Here is an 8,211-nt window from a genome sequence, read left to right as displayed (position 1 = left end):
AATGCGGCTTGTGTTACGAGTTTTCAGTCTCTTATATTGGACTATGAGTTGGATGATCTAGCCTTTGTGGGTCTCCAGTTTACTTAGTAAATGATGTATGGGGACAGGTTTTCCCCTCTTCTTACGCTAGTTTTGATCATTGTCGCTGCAGTGTACACCTCTCCAATGATTTTCATCACGTTCGTCATCCATTTAAGTATTTTAATTATCTCGGGGAGCTGCTCCAGTTCCTCTCCACTGTTCTAGAGGTTTGGGAAACTTTTGAGCCTATATTTTTCTCTAGATCAGAGCTGCTGCTCTTTCATCGGAAGCTAAAGTAACTTAATTTCAGTTTGCGTGCTCTCAATCGTCAAAAATATGGAGATACCCCAAGGAGAATGAAGGCAGCATATGATGAGCTTTGTGCTTGTCAAAACAGAGCTCTCATAACACCAAATCGATAAACTTTTGAGGCAGTATTTGCAGCTGTGGACTCTTGGAATCATCTGGCTCGGATAGAGGAGCAATTCTATTATCAAAAATCACAATTAAATTGGATGACTTATGGGGATTATAACTGAGCATTTTTTCATCGTACAACGCAAGCTCGTGCGTCAAAAATTGCCATTCGTCGGCTTACTTCCGCAACAGGAGAAGAACTCAAGGATTTGCCAAAAATAAAACAAGAGGCAGCGGCTTATTTCCAATAGTTCCTCCAGCCATACTGGATAACCTTGAGGTCGCTTCTAATATATTCTTAGATGAATTAATCGAGTTATATTGCAATGATCATGCGGCTATGTTTGTGGTCCGTGATATTATTGCAGAGGAGGTGTGCAATGACTTGTTTTCAATGCCTTCAAACAAGGCGCCTAGACGGGACGACTACCCAGTGGAGTTCTATCGATCGGCTTGGCCTGTTGTTGGGAAGGATTTTACAATGGCGGTCCAATCATTTTCATTTTTGGTTTCATGCCTCATGTGATAAACACTACCATCCTCTCCTTGATCCCCAAGATACCGTACCATGCTATGATCAAAGACATTGTTGTTTTACGCGAGTCACGGGAAGGAAACCTGGTTAGGGATATGGCTCAGACGTGTTCAGAATTGTTTTCTGTAAGGATAGTTGGTCCTGAATGGCTCTTGGGGGTCTTTAGTTCTCCTAGTACTGCCATATTCTGAGACTTAGTGGCTTGAGGGTATGGTTTGTATATCGACTTCGGATGACGATTTAGGGGCGCGCTGTAGGGTGGCAATCCAAGAGACGAATATTGGACTTCCTTTTATATTATGTCATGCGGGCTTAAGCCTGATGAGGAGCCAACATAACTCAAGGTCGAGACCTATGAGTAAAGGTAAGTCCAAAAGTCGAGAGCAAATAATGCCTGGAACGTGAGTCTATCACCTAAATGTGACATTCGTAGATCGGTCAGAGGAGAGCGGACCGTGGAGACGGTTGCACGGGAGTCCTTGTCTGATAGTTGTTCGAGATTCGAAGAAATCTATGTTGGGATGTGCATTGATCGATGCAGGTGTTGCATCGGTCGATGCAAGGCCGGTTTGGTCGCGAAGCGAGTAAGTTAAACGTTGCATTTTGAGGTTAGGAAAAACCCTGGAATCGTGTGTAAAAGGAGAAACTCGTAGGTTTGGCCGAGTTTGGCCGTTTTTGAGAAAGAGAGAAGAGCGGAAGAAGTTCTTAAGTGTTCTTGAGAGTTCTTGGCGATTCATAGCTGTTCCTGAGGAGATATGTAGCTGTGATCATTGTAGAAGCTTCATAGGAGTGTAAATCTGTCGTTTTAGAGTCAGAATCTTCTTTGGCAAAGGTGAGTGCAGGACCATGTCTTATCTAAGCTTGAGATTTCTCTGATTTTGCTTGTTTATGTGTTATGTGGTTGATTTCTTGGCTTGTTAGAACGTTTATTGGTCACTTGAGGCTTTTAGAAGCTTCTTTTTTGCTTTGGATTGTGTTTTAGTGGTTTAGGGACGGAGATCCGGTGAGAAGTTTTGGGGAAAAACGATGTCCATCATGTGCGTTGGTTGATGCAATGCGAGGACGGCGCGATTTGACCTAGGAGCATCGGTCAATGCCATGTGGAGGCGTCGATCGATGCAAATTAGGGATATCGTGCAATATCGAGCATGCATCGGTCGATGCATTGTTGGTGTCGGCCGATGCAATGTTGGTGTCGGTCGATGCAAGCTTGCGTCGGTCGATGCAACCCCAGTTGGTGTCGGTCGATGTAGTTGTCCTGGTTTGTTGTTTGTTTGGTTATTGTTGTTTGATCGTTAGAGATATCTCAATTGCTTGTGTGTATAGCCAGTAGATGGGAGGATTGCCTCACTGAGTGTTTATAAAATACTCACGCATCTCATCTGTATTGTGGTGCAGATAAAAAGAAAGTGTCGTGGAATCAAGGCGATGAAGAGGAAGATGTTCTAGTGGGTCGTTGATGTGTTGGTTGGCTTCTGTTAGGTTGCTAGAGTTGAGTCAGTAGAACCTGGCTAGGTTGCTGGTTTTATGTTTTATGACTTTGTTGAATTGTCACTATTATTAGTTTATTATATATTATTATTTATTGGTTAATTGTTATTGATTATTGGTATCTTTTGATTATTTCCGCTGTTTGGTTTGATTGTGGTTAGTTAGTGGGTATGGAACCACTAGTTAATTATTATTATTAAAAAAATGGATCGGGTCATTTCATGTCATAACTCATTAGACTACTTACAATGGTCACTTTTTAAACTGTTGAATAATTTTTTCAACTATTGAATAGTTGAAACACAAAAATGTGAGTCTTGGTCGCCACGTGGCCGATAATGAGTGGATGATTTTTAACTATATGATAATATTAGGATAAAAATATGTGTTTTATTTCTATTGGATGCTGAACTTTTAGATATTTTTTACACAACCCAATTATTTGAGATCTATTGTTTCATAGAATATAAAATTTTATTTTAATATTTTTATACCAAATTTCATCATTTTCATCTTCTATAAATAGATAATTTTTTCACTTAATTTGGATACATAAAAAAAATCATGTTTTTCTTATTTTATAAAATTATTTAATATTTACTTATTTTAGTTTCATTTGTTTTTTTGAATTAAATGTAAAATTAATTCAAACTAAAAAGACTGTTTTACAATAAATGTGGACTTTCATTTGATATGAATTGTTACTAATAATATGTAATCACAAAAAAACATAAGCAAAAATAAAATGAAAAGATGAAATAATAATGGTGGTAGGGTGTGATGTTGCAATTTTATTAAAACAAACTATTGTAGGGAATAAAAGTGATATAGGTGTTGAATTATGATGTGGAAGAAAGAGAAGATGATGTGGAGTGTAAAAAATAAAAAAGTGGGTGTTGTAAACAACAAACCAATATAGATCGTCTTACATATGATTTGTAAACTCTTGTATATCTATATTAAAATATTACAAAAAAGGTTTCAATTTTTTCATCAAGTAAAATATTATAAATATATTTATTTTTAAAATCAAATTAGAGTATCTCTAGCTATAAACATTTATTGATCTATTATATATTTATCATATTCTTTTAAGGTATGAATATTTTTTTGTAGGGATATTTTGTTATTGTAACTTTGCCATTTTTTAGTGGGTTCCATGTCCATTCTTAGCCCATAGGCCCATCTCTCTTAGTAGGTCCTATGTCCATTTCCAGCATATGACCCACTCATATAACAACGGTCAGTTTACTATGTTTGGGTGATTTTGAGACTTGTTTACCAAACACACAAATCACCACATGATTTTTTCTGTGTTCTGTCATCATTTGCACAGTTCCGATAACCACTTTTAAGAAAGTTATCTATCGTGAAACTACTCCAACATAAGCATGTTTAACTGTGGAGTTCTCTTAGAACCATTGACCGAAAATATAAGTGCACTTTAGTAACATAGGTGGTTAAATCAATTTTTTTAAAACTCTCCACATATACCATTGTTTTTTTTTTGTGCAAAGATATCATTTCATTCAATCAAACAACCGGATAAGAGTAGCTTACAACGCATAAAGTTTTAGCCAAAAGGCAAGATTGAAGAAAATTACAACCATAATTAAGAAGCAATACAAGGGATAGAGAGTTCGACATCGAATCCAAGAGATATCGGAGACAAAAGCGGTGAAGCACTAAGTCGCATACGATTTCAAGGGGCGTCGAAACCACACTCACGGACAAAGCCTGAACATGGTGAATTGTCCTTATCTGTATTATATGTAGACATTGGGACGTTGAGAAGGGTTCCATGGCTAAGAAGCTCGATGGAAAGATCTGCTCATAAACAAGGCAGATGGTGGAATCGGTGTTAAGGTTTGGTAGAGGTTGCTTGAAGAGGTTTTGGTAACCACCACTCCAAGGAGGTGGGGTCATAATGCCGTTACACTTCGGGCGTTGAACTGAGGGACTGATCTTCCTATCTTTGGTGATTTGCGCTTGAACGGAATCAGGAAGTAAGGGAGATGGAAAGGGAAGATTGAGGAAGGTACGGTAATCCCATCGCCTTGGCGAGGAGATCATAATGCCGTTGTTCCAAAAGCTTCGGATATTGGGGCATATGTGGTAACATAGCAAATGTGAGGGCTCGGTAAACAGGTGGAGCAAAGAGGAGGACAAGCTGAAGTAGCTCCGGTAACATTCGTTCCATAGATACGGTGCGTAATGACGGTCTTCTTCAAAATTTGGCAAACATGATTAATACCCCTATGTGATTCTAATGGCAAGGTTCTCAAATATAGTTTGTACCCCCATGGCAACATTGATTGACTATGTACCAATTGCAGTCTTTGGAAAAATGGTAAACATAGTTCGACACAAAAGTAAACTACGGGAGAACAAAGCAGAGTTTGGCAAAAACCTGGACTTTTGAAAAATAGAGCTTTGTTCACAGGGCCTCGATGAGAAGAGAAATGGGCCAAAGCCCAGTTGGCGAGGTGAAGGGTCCAAACGAGGAGCACGAAGGGAAAATAGGTTTGCGCCGCCGACGCTCAATCTCATCGTCTTCATCGGAGCAAACACTGGTCGGAACCGCTTCGACGGTAGGCTTCTCGAGTGTTCAAAACTGGATCTTGAGAGCTCAGGTTGGAATCCCGGGAGAATTATGAAAAACAACGCCGGTGTCGAGATTCGAAGAGGAACCAGCGTCTTTAGATTTGGGAGAATCAGAAGGACCCACCTCAGAATTGAAAGTTGACGCGCCGCTGGGCAAAAGGGTTTTCTCAAGGTTTAGATACGCCGGAGGACTAGTCGGTAACGGTTGGTATGAGTGGAGGTTTGCCGTAACAAGCCTCTCAACTTGCACAAAGGAGTTTACGCCGCCGTTGAAACTAGGTTTTGCGGAGAAGGGTTGAGGTGATTGAGTAAGTGGCCAACAAGCCTCTCAACTTGCACAGAGGAGTTTACGTTGCCGTTTAAGGAAAATGGTATTTTTGAATTCTTCCTATTTAATTTTGTTTATATATAAAAATAAAAATAAAAAAATAAATAATGGAAAAAACATCGATTTGGCCTGACCAAGTTCGGTATAACGTTACTAATATATGCAGAAGGAATTCTTTCTCTTCTCTCCATACTCAAATACCTAACAATGTACGTTCATGATGATACATTTCACATGTCCTTTCAATCTATATAACCAGCCAAAGTATCTAACTTTTTTCGTATGAAGATATCTAACTTCCTCATTTAATTTGTTTTCACTAAATCTCGATTTTCACTAACAAACTAAAATTGATAAAGAATGTTGTCATTTCAACAGATAACAACATAAATCTGTTTTGGAAGTAATTGTTTCGTTCGTAATTATTTATATATTTTTTGTCATTCCTTATGCTGTTTTCACTTATTTAATGTACTTTATTAATGAGTATTATTTAATTAGACTTCATCAGAAAATCCCAAGCCATTATTATCTATGATCATTAGTAACCATTTTTATATTAAAAATCAATTAAAACTAATATTTTTCTCCATCATATCAAGTTAGCAACCAACAAGGATTAGATTTGTGGGCCCTGCCTCCCAATTAAATTCAAATTTATTTGCTTGTCTTTTTATCATGTTATACAAAATTTGAAAAATATAGTTTAAAGCTGAAAGCCTAAAAAGTTATAATATTTTATTTTAACATTAAAAGCTGGGAAGACATATCCCTGAATAAACTGTTTTGAGCTCCACCCTTTCGGTCTCGAGTTATATTAAATCATGGGCAACTGTGTGAAACCTAACTCCACCCTTTCCATAAAAATAAAAAATAAAGCTATAGGAGTGGTCTCTCAAAAGAATCAATTTTAAAACCTTTTTCATTCGCTCCAGAAGATTTAATCTGTACAGTTTAATTTCTTTTTAAATATTGAATAATTTAGTTATTGAGTTAAACCAATAATTGTGTTACTATATTCAGCTACCTTATCACAAGAGAAGAACCTTCCATATATGTTAAGGAACAATCAATCTCATTCATTCATTCATTCATTCATCAGTAAATAACACATATTGGATTCGTTACCAATTCCTTTCACAAATACACTGTCTTTAAGTGGACATTGAATTGAAACGATATATGCTTCGTCATAATCAAAATACAATAATATGACCCAAACATAAAACAAATGAAACAATATAATACATTCAAAAAACAACAACAACATTCTTAATATATTACATCAGAACCCTAAACTTTTCCTAAATTCCCAAACCCCAAAAGCATCCAATTATTATAAATCGTTCACTGCTTCAACCTCATCCGATCTATAAATCTCTTATAGTTTCTTCTTAAATTCACAAAGGGGGAAAAAAAAAGAAGAAGAAGTAAATATAATATTTTCAGTTTCATATGTATATTTAACACACACAAAGACACAAACAAACTCATAGCTAGCTCTAGATTTTTTTCTTGTCTAATTTCCAGTAGAATGAGGTGAATTACAGTCACAAACAACCTCGGTTTCGATTTCTCTTCGATGGAAACTGCGGTGGCAGCCACAGGCGGCGCACGTTAGAGCTGCCAATGTACCTTCCTCACCCCGGCTTGCCATGAACTCTCGGCAGCCGTCAACGGCATAACCTCCCACCGCGGCGGCATGGTTCTTCTGACACTCACCGTATCTCACAGTTCTCACCGTCAGAGATGAAGCTGTCGACGAGCTTCTAGAAGGTTCTTCCGGGGAAGATCTCCTCAATACCACCTGACGCTTCCTCATGCTTTTCTCCCTTCAATTCTCCTCTCAGCTCCTTCTTCTTGACTTTTTAATGGAATCTAAAGTTGTAATCAGATAACGTGTATATATTAAAGAAGAAGAGAAAAATATATAAATAAGTTTTAATTTCTTTAACTTTAATTTCTACGGTTGGAAATAGTTAGGGAGTTAAAGATCAAGACAATTGCAAGAGGCCCTCAGCTGTTAACCCTAACCCTAGATGAGTTATTTATAGCATTTCTGATAGCAATTGGCAACCAACCTTAGATATTTTTTTTGCAACTGCATACGTATGTGTATGTGTATGTGTGTGTGTACATGTCCGTAGAACATGGTATATATTGATGCATCATCACAACCAATCAAACCCAGTAAGCTAATCTACCTGGAAAACCCAAGTTTTAATGGGTATATATATGTATGTATGTATGTAAATATGTATGTATTTAACGTCCACAACTATGCATTCATAATATATGCATCCAATCATAATTACATTTTCTGTTTTCTTGTGGCCAATCTAAATATGGTGGAAGTTTCTTTTTATTTCTGGCTCATGTTATATAAAATTCGTTAATAGGTATTATAATTGTTTTTTTTGGAATAATAAGGCACTTTCATTATGCTATAATGCAAACAAGTTGTCTCAACCGGTTAGATGAAATTGAGTTAGTTTGGAATTTACTCTGAATTAAGAACGAGATTTCAAGTGTCATCATCGTTCTAAGTTTTTATCCGAATGGACGGACCAAATTGTCCGTAACTCGAGAGATACAAAAACAAAACATTCACGAGACATGGAGCCACCACTTTGTGAGTTAGGCATCCGTCTTTAGTTGAAAATATCACCCATATACATTGTATTTGGATCTCCCAAACTTTCTGCTATAATCAACTTTCTCAAAATATATACTCTTAGATTCCAACAAAATATATTTATTGCGCGCTAACTAGTAATCATAACCATAAGCAATGGAATAAAATTAATTGGATGCA

At 37.0% G+C, this 8,211-nt stretch overlaps 1 protein-coding gene across 1 annotated transcript; it reads right to left on the bottom strand.

The window, feature by feature from the left end:
- Positions 6,546–7,493, bottom strand: LOC104780125 (mini zinc finger protein 2-like). The gene has a single exon (XM_010504591.2). It carries the CDS (start codon positions 7,216–7,218, stop codon positions 6,916–6,918), a length of 303 nt encoding a protein of 100 aa, XP_010502893.1. The 5' UTR covers positions 7,219–7,493; the 3' UTR covers positions 6,546–6,915.

The sequence above is a fragment of the Camelina sativa genome, chromosome 4 (assembly GCF_000633955.1).
Source record: "Camelina sativa cultivar DH55 chromosome 4, Cs, whole genome shotgun sequence".
NCBI classification, from domain to species: Eukaryota; Viridiplantae; Streptophyta; class Magnoliopsida; order Brassicales; family Brassicaceae; genus Camelina; species Camelina sativa.
The sequence above is the reverse complement of the archived record's forward strand: the minus strand, read 5'-3'. Positions and strand labels throughout refer to the sequence as shown.